The sequence below is a fragment of the Gobius niger genome (genome assembly GCF_951799975.1).
Source record: "Gobius niger genome assembly, chromosome: 12".
Taxonomy (NCBI): domain Eukaryota; kingdom Metazoa; phylum Chordata; class Actinopteri; order Gobiiformes; family Gobiidae; genus Gobius; species Gobius niger.
The window spans coordinates 16217732-16237978 of record NC_136863.1 but is presented as its reverse complement, the minus strand read 5'-3'; the positions used below and the strand labels follow the sequence as shown (position 1 = coordinate 16237978).

The window sequence follows — 20247 nt, the reverse complement described above, 5'->3', positions numbered from 1 at the left end:
ATTGCGCTAGTCACGTGCTGCGCCAATTAAGCACACCTGCACGAGCCAAGGTTTCAGCTGTACTGTCTGATGCAGCCGGGGTCACGTTTATATATCCACACCAATTTGATGTAGGTTAATACAACCTGTTAACCTATCCCTCTTGTCATTTACAAAACAAAACAAAAGAATGCCGATTTACTGACTAAATGAACAGGAAATTGTTTTAAGTCGCTATAAATGGTGCTCGTAGGAAACAGTCTTTTGGGAATGTCAGAAGTGGGACAATGCTCTTCTTCAGCTGCCAACCGGTTATGACTGCAGGCTACACACAGAACCCCTCTGTTCAGCAAAGCCATCTGCTTATATAGGATACATCACAATAGGTGGTTCATCAGTGAAAACGGAGCTTATATCCCTGCTGTTTTAGACTATTCATGAACGACTATGGGGGATCAAAATCATTTATTCACAGAGGGTGGTTCATTAACATCAGAGACAAAAACTGAAATGCTGTTAAATCAAACAGCCCAGTTTAGGTTCTTTGGTTTTCAGTTCTTCCATCTTCTTCTTCTTCCTGATCTCGCTGTCAGTGGTGCAGTGCGACCCTGGTGTTGTGAAATAGCCGGGTTATAGGAGGTGTCTGTCATCGGCCTGATTCACAACACCAGCTGCTGCTCACACACCTAAAATCACTCACGACACAGGCCGTCTTCTTCACCTTTTCAGTAGTCAAGGCAGTGAGTGGACGCACACGGTTTACTGTCTGAACAAAAGCCTTTCCACTGTCTGTGTGACCTTAAGTAAACTCCTCGTGCCAGTACAGTATACAGAGCAGCCAAGATGGATCGAGCTTTCCATCTGTGTGCTCTCAGGCCATGCTTAAGGACTTACAGGGGGACACATTTAAGATTTACAAGAGGGGGCTGGTGATGGTTTTTGCATTTCCTCAATGTGTCAAGAAACAAAATGCGCAATTATAAAGGACTATAATACAAGGGATTATAAATGACTGTAATACAAGCTGCATTTATTACCTAATCAAAATTAAATAATGTGGACAGAGGTTAGAAGTAATTGTGTGAAAGTACAATTTAAACTGCAATGTCGCTCATACTAAAGTATTTTTTGTCGCTACATTTGGTTGATAAGATCCATATCCCCAGCTCTCCAATGGCTTTCTACATTGCATCTTGCACTTGATTGGGATTTTCTGTTTTGAATATGCTGACCACAATTTGCAAGCATTTTACAGCACATCTGGCAAGTATTCACACCCCTTCACTTTTTCCACATTTTGTTATGTTACCTTATTCCAAAATGGATACTAAAATATTTTTTTCTCATCCACACACAATACCCCGTAATGGCAAAGTTACCTTTTTTTTTGTTTTTAAATAAAGTTTTGCACATTTTTGAATAATGCTTTAACATAACAAAATGTAGAATGTGGAGAAAGTGAAGGGGTGTGAATACTTTCTGGATGCACTGTATATACACACACTATACTGGTCTGGTAGTGAAGTATAAAGTAAAATAATAAATTGTGAAATAATCCACTTCGGTGGTCTCTCCTGGGCAAACACCTAAATCAAAGCATAAGTAGCTGGCTGCCATTTTGTTACAAAAAAGTAGCTCATAAGGTTGGAGCCCCCTGATTGATGTGACCCAAAGCATGGCATCTCAATAGCCTGCCTTTACTACATATCAATGCCAAATCATAAAAGCTGATGGTGCTCAGATAATAATAGAACAAGATCATAAAACGTAGTCTCAAGACTTACTACCAAAACATGAAAAACGGACAATGTTTTTTTTTTTTTACAACTAAAATAAATGAATAAAAAGCAAAATATGAAAACCGAGAACACAAACTGAAAAAAAAAGAAACGTTTATTCCAAATGATGCAAACATGGAAAAGCAAAATCGGACATAACAAAAGGTGGATGGGGGTAGACGGGAGGTGTGGATTATGTCAAACTGTAAATGAACACAAAAATATAAAAAAAAACAATGGTCTTTGTGTCTCTCAGTTCATCAGTAATTCCATCTGCACCAGCCTGGCATTGGTGTCCCCTGCCATGTTGTAAGGGATCATCCCAGCAAAGGTGATCAACGCTCGGGCCTGGCTGCGCAGTTGCTGTCAAATAAGTCAAGCTTGGTGAGTACAGACAAATAGGTCACATTCAATGATCTTATTTTTTACTTTACACAACACTGTAATAACAAATGTTCTTACTGCATCTCTGTCATCTATGGTCCTTTGAGATCTCCCTGGTGTCCCGGCCGGCGCACCCTTCAGCCGCTTGTATTGGGTAAACAAAATGTTCATAGTGGCCAGCAGCACTTCTGATAAGTTATGGCGCACCTGATAAAAAAAAATACATTTCAGTAAAAATTCATATTCTTTTCTTGTCTTAATAGGGAAGCACAATATATCGTCATCACAGTATTAAGTGACGCAATATCAATATCGCAAGAAGACACAAAACTATTGCAATGACTTATGCAAAAGTTCAGTTTTCATAATTTAGTTTTAGTTTGACACAATTATTTTTCCAAAAATGCTGTGTTAGAACAATTTCATAAAATACTACAATGTCGCAATATAGATAGTTATCGATTTTTATTCCCCATATTGTGCAGCCCCATGTTCAAGTGTTATTTTATAATGTACCTCGTCACTGAAGTTCCTGAACGCAGCCACTCTCTCCTCCACACTGTCCTGACTGAGAGGCAGAAGCTTCAAACGCTCCATCACCTAAAAATAGCGCATTCTGCTTTTAATTTCTGCTCTTTCTTCGTGCATATTCAGAACATTCTTTTTAAACCCACATCATAGGCTCTGTCAATGTGTCCTGCATGGTAGTCGTCAAAGAAGGTCATCAAGTCCAGGAGCAGATAGAAAGTACTATCCACAGACTTCTCGCCAGATATACCCTGGGAGCGATACCTGGGTGAAAAGATAAAAGATCACGTTCAAAAGTTCTTCAAATTATTTCAATTTATTGCCTCTCCTGTGTCGTTTCATTACCGCTCTGCGATAGCCACAGCTGTGTTCTTGAGCCTCTCCTTGTTGGACTGAGGAGCGCCGACCTGTGCAATCACTGGACTCAACAGTCTGTTCATCAACTCCAACACCTTGTCTGGATTCTACACAGACAAAAAGAGCATTTGCAATCCTCAGTGACAAAGCAACATTTAAGCACTACTTTATCTGAGCGTAACTTACTTTGGCCAGTTCATAAAGTTTGACCGCCTCCTCGAACAAGCCTTTATTCTCAGCCTCAAGCGCCACTTTACTGATGATGGCTCTGGTGTCTCCAGCAAACTTATCTATGACTCCAGGCTGTGCAATATGACAAAAAGGAGAGAACCCACTAGAAGGTCTGCAGCACAATGAATTTAGAGTACATATAACAGGTTTCCATAGTTTCTAATTGAGATTGATGGGACAATACCTGCTGTGTTGAAAAATAGAAATTCTTATGTTCGAAAACGGGAGAATTCAACTCATAAAGAGTAGAACTTAAAGTGTAGAATGCTTATGTGTTAACTATGTTTTGATGAAATGGGCAGTCATATCCACTTCAAAAACATGTCATAGAATAAGGATGCAAGGAATAGGCACAGAATCGAGGTTAAAATGGATGGGTAATAAAAAAAAAGGGCATAATGAGAAGCCACAGCTGAATGGTGTTGAAGGTTATGTTTGAAAGCAAAGATAAAGACCTACCTTCCTACTGCCATCCTTCTCTAACCTCCCCAGCAGCATGTCAAACTGCAACATGAAATACAAATATAAAATACAACAGTAATAAATCAAAGTGTAATGGCCGTAGTTTTATCAATGTGCTTGAGTATAATGGTATCACTCACCTCACGGCTCTCAATAACGAGTTCGCTAACACAACGCATAAACATGTTTTCTCCTTGGCTGTCCTTCTCGTTGCTGGCCAAAGACATAATAGAAAGCAATGCATGCAGTGAATGTTGCACCATTATTTTCTGTACAAACTGATATAAGTCGCAGAAAAACCTGATTTTGTTACCGTAAGAAGTAAAAGTATTGCAGGGCTTCTCGTGGGTCAGTGGATTCAAACTTGCGAGTGTAAAGCATGAGCAGGCGAATGAAGTTAAGTCTGCGCACCATCAGGGGATCCCCAGGTTCCTGACTCACTGCAAATGATCAGAATATTAGTTATCATTGTCACCAAATTCTTCTTTTTGCAAACTTGAAGTGTGGGACTTACAGAGCTGGGCACTTTGGCCAGCTGCCTTTAGCAGCAGCCGAAGCTCGTAAAGAACCAGAGCCACATGGACAGCGTGGCTGCGTAATTTCTCGACACGAAACAAGAATGCCACAGCTGCCTCAAACTGAGCTGTCAGAAATAACACCTGGAAATACAGGAAGGGCTGCTGGCTCGCAGAGAAATGAGATTCTCCTGTGGCACAAAACACAAGTGCAAATAACTTTATTAACGCAACAGCAATAACGGAGCGCTCATGTGGTTCTCAGAAACTTGGAAAACTCTCATACAAGAAAAAAAGACCTCTGGCAAAAACACACAGCAAGATGTCCCACATAATGTCACCTGCTCAAGGGAGACAACAGAAAAATAGGCCGATTCATCCCTATTTATTTATCCTTCAAATGTGGCCTTTGTGGCTAAACATTGCTTCTTTCATTAATTAATAGTGAGCTACTGTCCTTGGAGGGACAACTGTGTGAAAAATACCCAACATTTATTCAGTAACACTAAAAGGCAAGTGCTAAAACGCCAGCTAAAGATAAAAAAAAACTTTGGTTTACTTTTGAGAAAGCCAACACAAAACCTCAAAAAGCATATGAACACAAACCAAGGGGAAACTACGATGTCACATCTCGGATAGACGAGCACCTGAGGACTACATGAACGCAGTACAACTTTTCAGTTACTATAGCAACCACCAGCATGTAAAAGGAAACATTTTGTGTAGTGCAGGTACTTAGTCATCAACTTTACTTTTTTAATTATAATTCCTAATCCTCTTGCTGGCTAAAAAGTGTGTGGAATAGAACAGGGTGGACCATGTCAGCCATTTTAGAGGCTTATCTCAGACTCACAGCACTTTAGTTCAAAAAGCAGGAGCGTACTAGCGAAGAGAGGGAGAGGGTGATGAGGAGAAAGGATGGAGGAGGAGAGATAAGAGTGTGGGAGTGTGGAGGCTGCAGCAGTGTGCAAACAAGAAATCAGGAAGGACAAATGCACAGAACAGTATGTTAAAATGAACAAAAACAGGGTGCAGAGCAAGGGATAAAAGATAAGGTACACAGAGAATGGAGGAATAGAAATATACAGGGCAACTGACAAGGACACAGAGACCAGCCCAGACCAAGTTGGCAAAGACCGACGGTATGTGAGAGAAATGAAGAGAAGCTCCGGGCTTTGTGTCCTGCTGTGAAGCAAGATGGAGGACAACAAGGAGCGGTGTGCCAGGCAGCGAGAGAGGGAGCGGGGCGATGGAGAGCAGGGGAAAGAGGCTGCCGGCTGTGCTTCAAACTGAGCAGAGTGAGAGGCGGAACGGGCGAACACACGGCTGACACAAGAGTGCGGCCTTATCTGAACCGAGCAGGAACGAGCCAATAGAGCAGGCAGCACCCAGGGGACAAGTGTGCGGTCTAAATCTGTGCTACACGAGGCTCCCTGTGTTTACATGCCAAAGTCTCGTACATTGTTAGTTGTCGTCTTTAAAGCCACACTGCAGAACAGTTCAGTTCAGTTTACGTTTCTATGTCACAAGATCAACTACACTGTAAAACTCAAAAAATAATGGAAGATTCCAGCGATGCCAAACATGCTCCTAATGATCAGTCAGACACAATGTCATTCTTGCTGAGGATTGTAAATAAATAATAATAAGAACAAAACAGACCTAATGTATTTAAACCTCATGTGGCTACGTGTCACCAAAGGAAGGCGTTAACATGGAGACAAGCTGGTGACGTCCCACTCCCCCAGTTAAAAGCCAGGTCAGAGGAGAGTCAAGCCCACTCACAGTAAAGACACATTTTTTAAAAAGAATTTTCACCAATAAACTGTATTATTATATTCTATTGTATTTATTGAATGAAATGTTAGGCAGTGTGGTTTTAAATAGTCATATAAGACAAAGAGACCATCTTATTTGTGAATATTACAAATTATACATCATTATCGTACCATAGTCTTCAAGTAGCTGTTTTTGCAACTGTGGGAGAGTGAGACGGTCCTGGGGAGAGCTGCTGCCGTCGTCATCAAAACACACTTGGTTCAACTGTTGGGAAAACCACAGCCGCACATTAGTAAACGAAGCTTCTTAGCTCAGCTCGGACAAGATAAAAAAAAACTAGAAATAAAACCACGGTTGCACAATACAATGCAAATTACTGTTAATGCAATATTGGATGGCGCCAATCTTTGAGGATAGAGGGTTGAAATATTAGAAATAATAGTAGATACTATGATACTGTTCCGGAAACTGTTTTGGTTCGTTCCCCCAATCCATCAAACCAATACTTTTGTATCAAACACACATCACATTCCTGACCTGACAGTTTTAAGACGACCTGCCCTGCCATCTGAACCAGTGACGCATCGAGTTTTATTCATTCATTATTCATTCCAAATTTAGCTCCATTTTATCCTTGTTTGACATGTCTCGATGCAGAAAACGGATTATGTTTTTGCTTAAATTTAGAAGAGCATACTGTGTCGAAAGAATGGTTAAGTAATAACATATGGGTATATAGCTAGCATAATATTCAAGGCAGTTACTGAATGTTTCATTATTCTCATTTTGTGCAGTAATCATAATAAAAAACATAGCTATAAAAACTATTGTCAATTCTGTTATAATGATAATAATTCCAGGTGCACCTTCAGCCAGAGATAGTCTTCTGTTTTGTCAGCCACCTCTCCATGGTTGTCATTGATGTCACATTTTCCAATGAGGCAGTAGACTGCTCTCTTGTACGGATCAGCACTGTTCCTCAGCCCTCTGCGATAGTGAAGGCGAAGTTTGTTTTCTGATGCTGGTGAAAGCCTAAAAAGGAATACATTTTTAGTAAATGTTTAAAAGGACTATGGTAAATGGTAAATGGTCTCAACTTTACCCAGAGCACTTTACATCAAGGAACCACTCACCCATTCACACTCTCATTCATATACATGGATGCAGACACTGGACTATGAACTATTTACACTTTTCTTCGATTTTCTTTTAGATTTTGAGTGGAAGAAAGAAGACTTGCTCATACCGCTTGTCAGGGCTGTGCATGTATTCCTGAAACCAGGACTTGAAATCTCCGAGCTGATGCTGCACTCTGTTCACCACCTGCATGGCCGCGTTCAGGTCCCCACAGCGCAAACAGTAATATATAACAGCCCAGACGGGATGGCCCTCGATCTCTCCATCCTGCAAAACAGTGGGATTCACCCATTTGAGTCAGTCCATTTATACTGTATAAGAAAATAAACCATTTAACAATGCTATTCTCAGTAGCTGGCACCAGTGAAAATGACTGATATACCTGCATGCCGGGCAGCGGCCCTGGCAGCTTGATATTGAGAAAACTGCGGACAAGCTGGTATGTTCCAGGCACTCCTCCCAGTTGGGCTTGATGGAGGTTTCCATAAACTGTCACCATGGTGTAGTTTTTGTAGCTGGAAATGAAAAACGTCAACCATGGAAATACACACAAAAAGATAATCAAAGCTGAATGCTTCAATGAAATATAATTATACAAATATTGCAAATTACCTGTTCTCCAAAAAGCTCAGTGCCTTTCTGACAAAAGCCAACTGCATTTCAACAGAAGTTCGGCTTTTAAGGGTATCTTTGGCAGGAACGAGCAACACATCAGTCATCTGTTTCACCATGGACCAGAGGTCTGACACATTCTGACAAACACAGACATCGTTCAGAACAGCCAATTAAATGAAACATGAACTGTACAGAGTAATCTCCTATTGTACCAATGTTAAGACAGATTTATGAACAAGGTGCTGTAACTATTAGTCTAAGCACCTTACCTTGTCATCAAGAGTTTCTGCAACAGCAGCACACAGGTCTCCCAGATTTGGCTGTATGTGGCCATTAACAATCTTCTCATTGAAAATGTATATCTGTAACAATAGGATTCAAACTCTTCATTCATAATATGTAATCCAGACCTCAGCTTTACAATGCAAAGCTTCTATGTCCATCGAGCAAAGTGGTTCACAACCAAAAATATTACAAAAAGTATAAAAATGTTCCAAAGATCATCAAAGAAGATTACAAACACCAGACAAATGACACCACAGGCAATGTGGCGGCACATGGTTGGGAAAGGCTTTGACTCACGAGCAGTTTAGAAACAAACTAGCAAACGGAGAAGGTCAGACGAGATGGTGAGGGCGGGGACAGAGCACAGAGAAAATACCCTATGTGCCCTGATTTGCGCTGACCAATCAATATGTTTGATCTGTCACTTCCTGCTTTATTGTGTGACCCCATTAGAGAGCCGTAATGGGCACAGAAACAATGATGAGCTGCACCCACCTTATAAATGAAAAGCTATTTTAAATAAAACCTGTACATTTACACTGATACAATGAAAATGTTTGGAATAATGGCCACATTAACAACAAAACATAAAAAGAGAGTGTCATATTTTTGATTTAACTAACTTCTACCTTTAAAAAACCACATATTGAGAAAATTGTTACCTGTCGTCCATAGGCCACTTCTGTACTGTCTAAAGCACTTCTTCCTGGAGCTGAGACTTCACTCACAAAACTGGGCTGTCAAAGGCAGAGAGGATAAGACAAAAATCAATTAACTGCAAAGAGGAAACATGGTCACAAAAGTATTTTGACAAATGATTTCTGGAATATTCTCAAAACAGGAGAAAGACTTTCATGACTTGGAGAGGATTTAAAAATAGTACTGACACATCTAAAATTAAACATTTCTTGCTCATTTTGAAAACAAAATTGTTTGAGATTTATTTTCAGCAGCGGATATAAAATAAAAGTTTGTAATAATATTAACAGCAGAAAATAGGTCTGATTTATTGGGGGTAAAGTGATAAAAGTCCATCCATACATTTTCTTCTGTTTTATCCGGAGCGGGTCGTAAAGGCAGCGGTCTGAGTAGAGATGCCCAGACTTTGCAAACCACGCAAACTTCCTCCAGCTATTATGCAGGGATCCAAAGGGGTTCCCATGCCAGCTCAGGGACATAGTCCCTCAAGTGTGTTCTGGGTCCCGGTGGCCTCCTCCGAATGGGACATGCTCAGAACACCTCCAGAGGGAGACGACCAGGAGGCATCTGAAGCAGATGTCCGAGCCACATCAGCTTCTCTGCTCGACGTGAAGGAGCAATGGCTCTACTCAGGGCTGGTGACTGAGCTCTCTCTGCGCCCAGCCACCCTGTAAAGGAAACTTTGCAGGGTGGCTGCTTGTATCCGTGATCCTGTCCTTTCGGTCATTACCCAGATCTCATGACCATAGGTCCCCGACTCAGCTCCCTCTTCACCACAACAGTCCGATCACTGCTGACGCCGCACCGAGCCGTCTATCGATCTCACGCTCCGTCAGTTCTTTCACACGTGAACACGACCCAGAGATACTTGGACTCCTCCACTTGTGGCAAGGACTCTGGTCAGGGGACTCAGGGACGGACAGCCCTTAGCAAAGGGCCCCGGATCCCACACTCCAGGAGCACCACCCCACAGGGCACCACGAGGGACATGGTCGGACGCTTTCTCCAGATCCACACAGCACATGTGGATGTGTGTACGTCTGCTTTTTCAGATAATTGGTTATTAGCTATTCTTCATTCATACCATTTATGACAAATACACACTTGCCAACAATGGGGTTGTGAAAAATGGGGAGGTTTTTGTCATCTGTGTATCGGCCCTAGGAATGTTGTGCATATAATACATGTTTCTTGCCATGTCATTGATGAAGGAAAATATTGTTTCTTTGATATTCCATAAATTATTATGTCTCTGAAGTACAAAAACAAACGATGAATGCATGATACCCGTCTCTTCCTCCCCAGTGTGAGCGCGAGTGTGCTGTCCTGTTGGACTGTTCATGTGAGTCTAAATGAATAGCTACGTAAACCGCGCAATGACAGAGGCAATTCTTCTCCAGGCCAGGGTTGCCGGTTCATGCAAATATTTCCCCCACCATCATACTTGTTTCCTTCACTGTAAAATTGGGAGTTTAGCGGGAGAAATGACTGACCGGGAGCAGAGTTAAAAATCGTGAGTCTCCCACGTTAATCGGGAGAGTTGGCAAATGTGCAATTATATTACATATTATTATATATTAATGTTTATTTGTTTTTGCTGTTGGAACAATCAATGAATTGTTAGTAAAAGATTCTTTTGGATGGAAAAAGGGAATAATAATGTTTTGATTGGCCCAATGTGTTTTAACATAAACGTTATGACATACTGTAACACAGATTTTTGGAAGGTCAGCTGGTTTACAGTTTGTTTTTTGACAAACACAAACATGCAGCAGCTGGTCTGTGTACCTCTACATCCTGACTGAAGTCCAGAGCATCTTCCCCTTCTCCGAGGAGTGTGTGTAGGACTCTCTGCTTCACCTGCTCCCACTGCACCAGCATGGACTCCCGGTGGTACTCCTCCGCCAATAGGAACGTCTGCAGTTGATAGAGGTCACACTGTCACTGTCTCAAATTAGATTTTCATTTACAGAGAGACACACTCCAGCTTTGGTATACTGAAGTATTACACACGTGTTTAAGACGTTACATGCAGCATGCACACTTTAAACTTCCTCATCTCAAACACTGATTTAAGCAGCGTCTCATTTGTACAAACCCACTGGGGCACATGTGGGTCTAATTTAACCCTCCACAGAGACTGGAAATAAGATAATGGGATCACAAGATAATTAAATCCTTCTGACACCCAGCTCAGGGAGCACAGAGTACTTTTACTGGGTTGACTTGGTCACATGGCTGAGCACCTTTACAGTTTAAAGTGAACCATTTCTAATTCTAGACAACAAAAAGTAGCAACAAATGGTGTACTCTCAAGTACTGTGCTCTTAACTTTAGTTCATAAAGACAGTATTCACACTCAAAAGTGGATCTCCCTCGAGCAACAACTACAAAATTAAAACCATTTCATATGCCCTCTGATGCCGGTGCCACACAATCTGCCAGCACCATACGAGGTGATTCTTTACTTCTCAGGGAGTGTTAATATGAACAGCAGCTAATTAAACACAAGTCCCATTAGATCAGCACATCAGGGAAGTCATTTTCAAAGCATTCCCTAAACCAGGGGTAGCCAACGTCAGGCCCAGGGTCCAGATCCAGCCCTCCAGCATAGAATCTTTGGCCCTCGAATGATTTTGGAAAATGTTATTACTTTAACATTTTTACAGTTAAAGTACTCTAAAAATGTGATAAATGTTGAACTTCAAAATTTCCTAACACTGGCGTTTGTCGAAAGTGATGCTTTGCTCCAGCCCTTGGTCTTTTAACAATGAACGGCTATCCCTTTTACGATTGCCAAATTGTCCGTTTTAATATTGTTTCATGCGGAGACCAATAGTTGATTGCCGCGAAACACTGCACTATACGTCAAAGGCTTTCCAAGATGTGTACTGACCCTGCGACGTGACTCTTCGATGGCTGACAGGAGGGCGTTATCCCTTTCATTCTTCAAGAAGCCCTGTAGAGAACAAAGGAAATGTTATGGTATGTGATTACAGATAAAGTGTAGGACAGGTCGACATGTACTGGTGTTAAAACCTGAAATGTACTTTTCTTTTAATCATTAACAGGGGATTCAAAATACATTTATTAAACTCAGTTACCTTCCACTTTTCCTTTCCTATCATTAATACCTTATGAGTGAGTGCCTCGTGAGCGCTTGATGTCGGAAGCGAAGTAGGAATGGGCCTGCTTTTTTATACCAGTACCTTTAAGGAATAGGCCACCGTTTTTACTTTGATGATATTACAGAGCGGATGTCGAAGCACTCCAGGTGTTATTATCACAATATAGTGCCCCTTTTTATCCGCTTCGAAAATCGACATGTTTAATTTTATGTAACTCGACTTGGATCATGCACCGTTTCATGTAACTGTGTTTAAATTGGGGAAACGTGAACAGCTCGGTCGCTTCTAACTTCACCCCAGTTTGGAGCAATACCTTTGCTGGGAGTTTGGACTTTCTGCATGATAGACAGTTAGAGAGGATGGCACGAAGCATCGCAAAAGACTCAGAGCATCCTTTGCACTCAGAGTTTCGATTGCTTCCGTCTGGGCGTCGTTTTTTGATGCCAATGAGCCACACAAACCGTTTTAAGAAAAGCTTTGTTCCCGCTGCCCTTTCCTTTATGAACAAGTCGGGATCAAATTGCCCCTGACACGGGTTTTTTTTATCTTTGTTACTGTCAAGTGGCTTAAACTTCAGTTGTTTTTGTACCAAAGGCACATCCTGTTAGTATGTGGAGCACTTACAAGTTTTATATTTTATATGTGTGATGTTTTATCTTTGTATAATGTGTTTTAATGTGTCGACTAGTTCTCAGAATTGCAAAACGAATTTACCCACGGGTACAAATAAATTAACCTAACCTAACCTAAATGCTAAAAACATTTGCGTGACTGAGTGCACCCACAAAGACCAGACAGGTACGAATCAACTCGTCTAAGCTAAGGTAAGAAGAACATATTTCAGTATGGAAAAACTATTCCATTAACGCTTTGTTTACGTTACCGATAATGTTCACTTATTCCTAAAAAATTATACTTTTAATTGCTTATCATTTATCTGAGCTCTTTTTTTTAGTGCCGTCTCCAGACCCACCAGGCATCATCAAACTTGGCATTGAAGATTCCCCCCCCCCCCCCCCCCCCCCTCAAACCAGCACCTTAAATTTTTCAGGCATTTGGTAATACTGTCAAAAACATCATAACGCTTTATAAACTCCTCCCACACACCCTCTTCTTGCTCCCCTTTGCTGTGCAGCCATTTCAATAAAGAGAACAAATAGAAAAAAAAAGGGGCAAGTGGTGGTGGTGAAGCGAATGACGAGCATTTTTTCACTCCACGATGAGAGGATTAAGCTTGACCAGAGATCGAGGGGTTAGGAAAGCATTTCCTGGACACGTAGGGCCTCAAAAGGAACTGTTTGGGGTTTGAGTTTTTTGGGAGCTGCCGCCTCGCTGGTGAAGATCCAAAAAGATGTGGTAGCAGCTGGAAATACAGCTCCGCATACTGTCTGATTTTAATGAGAGGACAACATTGTAACATGCAAAAAAAAAAGTCCACCCTCTTTATGTTTTTTTCCCGCTGCCACACTGATATTGTTTTACGGTACCCAGCCATAGATGGAGTGAAAGAATGACGAGCCTCTGTCTGTGAATAGAACTACACAGATAAAATCACCCTGTTTGTCACGTTTTGTTTTTTTTCCACTTTGTAGAAGGTTTAGACATATCTTTATAACCATTCAATGCAAAGCGATTAAACCCAAGCAACAAAGATTTTTGAAATTATTTTGCAGTGCGCACAACTACACTGTACCAGGTGTAAGATTACAAGCATTAAAATAATCGTCTCTGCAGACCCTTGCGTTTGTGGTCTGCCTACTCGCTTTTTCCCTCTATCCTACTTTCCCCTCAGAAGAATCTCAGAATAGGTCTATATTTATCCAGCCTTAACAGAGGAGCTCAGGACAACACTTTGCTGCATAAGAGAAGGGAACATAAATGCAATTTTTAACTGCATCTGCTCGGTCAATATTTTCTAGACTGTGCATTAGTGGTCAAATAATGTTTTTTTTCTCACTTAGTTCCCATTTAGTTATTTTTTCCGGCATCCACTATAGCCCTAAGCCGTGTCCTTCTCATTTCAGATAGGCAACTTGAAAAAAATAACATTCTCTGCTGTAGCTTTACGGCGATGAGCAATTATCCAGATGCCATGAATGTTAGGATCAATCAATACTTGCGACTATAGATGCCAGTTCTTTTCAGTTTTTTTAATTGTTCTTTTTTTCCAATGAAATAGGACTTGAAATCATTTGGTGAAATAAATGATCTTTAAGTTATCACGACATACAGTACATACAGTACAGAACATGATGATATTGTGGACAGTCACGATGAAAGGTCTTTTTTCTAAATGCATTCATTTGACGCAGCAGAAAAGCAGAGGGAACTACATAGACTGTGCACTTTTGCGCCATTTCAGGGAGGCCAACATGAAAACCCCAGTTATTTCAATCCTAATCCTTAAAGAATATGAACTGGTGATTGCACTGAAGCGCGACAACATACTATAGTCTCGCTATGATACGGTAATAACTATCTGACTACAGTGAGGTGAATACTACGGTTTAGATATTGTTACATTGCTAATGTCCGTACCAATAATTGTGGCATATAATAATCAAATTTTTCTTCATATCGAAACAAAATTTGATAATGTGGCATTCATAGTCAACTACATTTTAGGGTTGTCAAATCTTGCAACAAGATCCACTTATTTGTAGAAAAATAATGCTGCGCTTTTGACAAAATGACATGATAAACAAAACAAAACGAGGATGACCACCTTAAAATGCTGTGTGCTTATCCAACAGTCAACATAAAGGGCACAAAAACAACAGTCTGGAAAAAAGCATCACGCAAACAAAGCGTATGAATGCGCACATACAAGTTCATGTGATTACCACTGTGTTCTCAGGTCACGGTCAGATAAACGCAATAAATCAAACTTGAGTTTTATTTCACGTACATCCATTACTTATTACAGTACATATGAAAGCAGCTCCAAATGGGGGAAAATTATGCTAAAATGGAGCATTACGGAAAAAAATGACATTCTGAAAGCTCATCATGAGACTGAGGCGGCTTTCTGTCCTTATTTGCCTTGACACAATGAACCGACTACCTCCCAACCAGTGGGATTGTGACAGCAACCCCACCCTATACAGCGCCAATAATTATACAAATCACCATAAAGAATTAGTGGAACATATACATGACTATAAATTAACTCTCTTATGTATTCATTCAGTGCACATACATTTGACATTCAATGCAGGGACACCACTATCACACATTTATGAATATTGTATGAAACACAAAAATAAAGATAAATATTTGCTCTTGTTTTATTGATATCATACATGTGCATGAGGAAGCAGGTAATACTCACACTAAAGCTGTCAGCCTCCAGGCCAGGAGACAAAAGTCAGGATGTGACGAGGATGAGAAAATTGCGATTTTTCATTTTGTTGCCAATAACAAAGCATCGGAGACACGAAAGCCTCCAGTGCCTGTGCACCTTGGTTCATGACCGTGCCAAAGCTGCAGTGGGCTGATCACTGAGGTTGTTCCCCCATAATGGGTTTATCACTCCAAAGTGCACTACTGACTCTTGTTCACAAGCTGAGAACTGAGTAAAAGTGCCACATCAAGAGTATCCGGAGGTGGTTTTATTGTCAGAGGGTTGTACCAACTAAGCAGCCAGACACAGGGGGGATCCGTGAGAAGGCACTATGGCTTCATATAGCTTGTTACTTCCTGCGATCATGTGATACCCCTCTTCCCAAGACTTCATGCTGCAGCCTGCCTCGCTCTCCTTCACTTGATCGCAGCATCTCTGACAACCCTCTCCCTCCCTCCCTCCCTCCCTCCCTCCCTCATTCCCACTCATTTTCCTCCCTTTTTATCCGTTCGTGCATCCTTTTCTCTCTTCCCTCCCTCAGCTCAATGCAATTATAGTAATGGATTTTTCAACCCTCAGTTGATGGCTTCCGACATCCTGTCTTGAAATGAGGCTAATCATGCTCTTAAGGGTCATGTTTAGTTAATGAGGGGGTTTAGGAGATCGGGGAGGGCCTTCCTATATGCTCACTGACTGCCACAGTTCACACAAGCCGAGCTTTTACACATGCCATTACATACATTTTTATCCACTCTGCACACACCCATTCATAAACTGCTATAGCTTCTACTCTGCAGCTACTAGAGCATGTAATCCACCACAGCAGACACGCATGAGAAAGCACTCCACGTGCAGACAGCTTTACGCTATACACTCATTCATAAGATCGTGGACAAAAACTCAGCAGAGTCAGCAATTGGCTGCAACCCACATACAGTAGAAATGGTCAGGCACATTTTACTTTTCAGCATCCCTCACATAAGCGCTGTCTTGCATTGCAGATGCTCTGGACTTCGTCCGCTGAATGCATGCCATGAAAATTTAAGGAAGCAAGTGCATAGAATCGGGGAGAGCAGACATTGGGAGGGAAGACAGAGTAAAGAAAACCGAGGCTCTCTCGCCTCGGTTTTCTTGTGTGACAAGGGCAGAGTCAGAAAACTGAAGCCAGTCGCCATTTTCTGCCAGCGCTGCTTTCCTTGTTCTCCTAGTCCTAACCATACTGCCATGTGATCTCTGCCTACACTGCTGGGTTTTTCTCCCACTACACGTTTAACAAATACATTTTGTTAATAATTTATTTACTCAGAAGGGTTGCTATTGCTACATTTTTCATGCTGATTAGATTAATATATAGCAATATAGACAGGGCCCTATACTTGGATGAAGTAAATCAGCAACAAAAAAAACACACACTAACTGCAATAACCCCCAATACCTAATAATCTACCAATGGTCAATATCAGATTGTCAGATGTCTGTTTTTTTCAAATGTCAGATTTGAAACAAACTGCTCCATGTACTTTGCAGTGTATTGAAGAAGCCTCAAAGTGTGGTTCTATGGAAATGACTGCAGTGAAAGTAGGGCTGGGCAATTACTCGGAATCGCAATCTCTGCTTTGGTCAATCTCAATAATCGTCAAGGGACTTTATAATCGACAACTGTTATTTTTTTGGCACAAACAGTACCTAGTTTGGGAGTTTAGACGAGACAATGGAAGACTTTTGTGAGTTAAATGAGACTTGATGAAAGCATTTGTTTTTGTTTGAGCTGAGATTTGAATAAAAGATGTCTAATTTTATAAATCAGCAAGATGTATTTAATTTATAATGAAAAAATAAAATCGAATTTAAAAAAAATCGAGATCGATCAATATGAGGAATATAATAGTGATTATTTTTTTCCCTATATCGCCCAGCCCTATGTGAAAGTTACATTCTCGTGAAAAATTCTACATGTGAAAATAAATGACACAAATTCCCATCCATGATGAATGCAAAGGATGTATAAAGTATCATATTAAAGATCTGTCAAAGGCTTCTACAAACTCACAAATGTTATATTGATTTTTAAAGCTTTCCACGATGTAAAGTGTGGTAAAGTATGCCTTCGCTCTTCCCAGAATAAGAACTGTGTCTTCTAACAACCAAGAGCAGGAAGTATTTCATTTGCACAAAACCCCATTGAAACACTAAGTGCTCTTTCAGCTTAGACCCTGGCTGACCCAGGCATGTATCTGGCTAACAAAAAGCAGCGTAATGTAAATGGATGAAGGGGACATGGCACCAAAAAGGAAAACGGCTAAGACGACAAAATGAATGATAGAACATATATCTCTTGTACTTAAAAATAATTGAGCTTGGCTCTGCTCTGTAGGGCTGGGACGATACACTTTTGTCACTACCGGATACGTATCACAACACTCAGGGGCCTAATCAATATGTATTGCGACACAGTAAGTAATTATGATGAGTTTGTTTAGCTTAAAATGTGTAAAAAAAAACATGTGTCCAAAGTTTTTTAATTTTTTAAAATTATTTATCCAAAGTTTTAAGTGCTAAGATTGAAAAGCGCACTAAAACAAAATGTAACAAAGTGCAGTTACTGGAACAACAAAGGAGAGCAGGATATAAATGCCTCCAAACACAAGCATTGTACTGTAAGTAAGTACTGTGATACTTGATAAAGTATTGATTACTTGGTATTGCAGCAAAAGGTGCAGCGATCTGATCCGATATTTTGTTCCAGCCCTAGTTTGATAAGACGGAGTAAGATTTTGAATACACAAAAAGTGAACTCTGAAATTTTAACTAAGTAATACACTTATGAAACACAAAACCTTATGGAGCTTTTTTTTCTTTAACAAAAGAGTACTGGCCCCAGAGGATCTTATGTATGTGTTTTGTGTGGCAAAGGAAAGTGGCTCAAAGCGAGAACATGAAAGCTACACACAGAAAGGTCCCACTGTGCATGGGAATCAAACTCAGGAATAGGCTGTAATTTCAGAAAATGCACTTCTTTATAATGCCAAAAAGGGAATTGTTGCAGTTGAATTAATCCCAATTCTGTATTAGGGCGAACATACAAATATAAATGCCCCAGTTTAAGAGCAACACTATGTAGATCAATTCAGTGACATTTACAATCGATGTCGTAACTTGTCACTGGTTTTGAGGTGAACATGACATTGTGTATTTGTACTGCTTGTTAATGGCTAAACTTGCTGTGTTCGTGGCCAGGACGCCCATGATAAAGTATTGAACAGAACTTTAAAAAAGTAAACAAGCAAACTCATACCTGAATGTCAGTATCTTTAACTGGTTCCAGGGGTTCAAAGGTTGTAGCAGCACTCAAGGTCTCAAGTCTTTGAGAAATGTGAAATATATCCAAACCTCTAGAGCCCAGGAGGATTGATCTGGAAGCAAAACAACAACAACTCAAAACTATACTATGAAGTTTACTTTAGCTTTTAATCCACTAGAGGGCAATGGTGTTAAAATAATGAATTGTCTGCGTTTTATTTTGCTTTTATCATGTGTAAAATATATCCCAGGGGAGTTTCATATGATTCACTGTTCTATACTTACGCTTTGACATCGGCAGCGTCTTGCGATGTGCGCGTGAGGGTGCGTGAACGCAGCCTCTCTCCAGCCTGCTGGATCTCCTGCAGGTTTCTCTCGACATGAGGCAGCTCTGACACCGCCTCAGTCTCGGCGGCCAGCTGCTCTGCTTGCTGCAGCAGCTCCCCAAAGCCCTCTGCGTCCATCACTTCACACCTACAAGTATGGTTAATAAATCCCAGGAATATTACAAACTAATCAGTAACAGAGAGGATCTCACACTTGTGACTACAGGGTCATGTTAGATATAGACATTAAAGCTCAAAATCGGTAGCAAAAATATTCCCAGTTGTTTTAATCTGTGTATATGATGCCTACGTCCTGTTATCACTGCAAACAATGTCTAAAAAAACTATGGAATACATTGATAGGACTTGATGGTGGGTAGCTACTGGCTATGACTCTTGACCACAGGTTTCTCCTGCTTAAACACCATAGACTGTCTAATTGCGCGCCCTGCTGTAGAGCCCACATGACTCTCACTCAACTCACTCAATGATGCTGTTCAAAGAGATTATTTGTGTCATTTTCTTTTAACTAGTTTTGCTTGATCCCAACATAAAACCGCTAACGCTAATTCAATTACCCATATGCAATTACCAACTACACGCACATGCTAGCAGGCTAAGTTGCATGCTTACCTTCAGTCTTCGAAAATGGCGTAAAGCTGACAGTTATGCGAGAATCCAAGCGCTTGTTGTATCTTTAATTATTCAAAAATAATAACAAAGTTCCCTTTCTTAGTTTTATAAGAAAAGAAAACGCATTTTCACTAAAAAATGTTGTTTGCCCCGGCACTTCTCCGCTCTACGGTGATTGGACGAATCACACCTCGTGACAGGGCTTCTTCTTCTTCGGCTACAATTCTGAGAAAACAATACAACAGCTCCGTCGTGCGGAAGGGAGGACATCTACGTATATACCCAACTTCAATAATGGAAAGCTGCATATACAACTCCAGTATTTCTTTTTTATTACAAAATAAAAGTTTACAGTATTTTGATAAATATTTCACAGGTTTCCCAATGGTATTATTCTTTCCATTTCCATTCCAATTTTTTTTGCATAACATTTGGATGCAAGTACCCTTTAGTACAGAAAGTATAACCCCATTGGTAAAGTCTTCTAGATCCTATGAAATTACTGGCCTATAATATTAAATAATAGATGTGAAGTGTGCATAAAGCTTTTATTTTCCTGACTAAGGTTGGAAAATAAACACTATGATCCATGAAAAAAATATTAAAGTACAAGTGATGACACTGTCAGCCTGTTCACTTCCATCTCAACAGTTACAGCTGCACAAATCCCTAATAGATATTTATTAAAAAGAAAAAGTGAATGGCAGCTTTGTGGTTTTGTGCAGCTGTTTTAAGTGAAGACAACTGCTTAGAGAGCAATTTGTTATG

General features: G+C 40.6%; 1 protein-coding gene across 2 annotated transcripts; it reads right to left on the bottom strand.

Annotated features, from left to right (window-relative positions):
- Window positions 1-1806: 1806 nt before the first annotated feature.
- nup93 (nucleoporin 93) lies at window positions 1807-19657 on the bottom strand. 2 transcript variants are annotated; one of them, XM_079567747.1, is made up of 22 exons: window positions 19480-19657; window positions 18806-18994; window positions 18516-18633; window positions 11646-11708; window positions 10538-10666; window positions 8713-8787; window positions 8035-8127; window positions 7763-7902; window positions 7533-7665; window positions 7260-7417; window positions 6880-7045; window positions 6184-6277; window positions 4234-4425; window positions 4033-4159; window positions 3860-3932; window positions 3717-3761; window positions 3213-3329; window positions 3015-3133; window positions 2816-2933; window positions 2658-2741; window positions 2220-2348; window positions 1807-2120 (listed from the first exon to the last, which is right to left on the bottom strand). In XM_079567747.1, the coding sequence occupies exons 2-22, from the start codon at window positions 18982-18984 to the stop codon at window positions 2010-2012; spliced, it is 2463 nt and encodes an 820-aa protein (XP_079423873.1). In that variant the 5' UTR covers window positions 18985-18994; window positions 19480-19657; the 3' UTR covers window positions 1807-2009. The 2 variants fall into 2 exon arrangements, with proteins under 2 accessions (XP_079423873.1, XP_079423874.1); XM_079567748.1 differs by lacking the exons at window positions 18516-18633; window positions 18806-18994; window positions 19480-19657 and adding an exon at window positions 15209-15549.
- Between the last annotated feature and the right edge of the window lie 590 nt (window positions 19658-20247).